General features: G+C 31.6%; 1 protein-coding gene across 1 annotated transcript in view; it reads right to left on the bottom strand.

The window, feature by feature from the left end:
• The window catches only part of LOC119593994 (protein virilizer homolog), a gene marked incomplete at its 3' end in the record, with an annotated part of 18344 nt that overhangs the window by 11417 nt on the left and 6721 nt on the right, over positions 1–206 (bottom strand). The window contains 1 exon segment of the mRNA XM_037943018.1: positions 68–150. Within this exon segment, the coding sequence (XP_037798946.1) occupies positions 68–150 (83 nt within the window).

Raw genomic sequence — 206 nt, 5'->3', positions numbered from 1 at the left:
CAACTTCCATTATTTTATGGAAAGATTGATAGTCATTTCAAGAGAAGAGTAATATTTTCCATCATACCTTATAAACTGGTTGCTGCTGACTCAGAGCAATGTCAAAGTCTAATCCAATATTGACCCAATTACACAACTTCGATACAATATCTGAGGAAAAAATTAATAAGTCAATCAGTAACATGTACTTTACATTCTTCAGTCTT

The sequence above is a fragment of the Penaeus monodon genome, chromosome 33, assembly GCF_015228065.2.
Source record: "Penaeus monodon isolate SGIC_2016 chromosome 33, NSTDA_Pmon_1, whole genome shotgun sequence".
Taxonomy (NCBI): Eukaryota; Metazoa; Arthropoda; class Malacostraca; order Decapoda; family Penaeidae; genus Penaeus; species Penaeus monodon.
The sequence above is the reverse complement of the archived record's forward strand: the minus strand, read 5'-3'. Positions and strand labels throughout refer to the sequence as shown.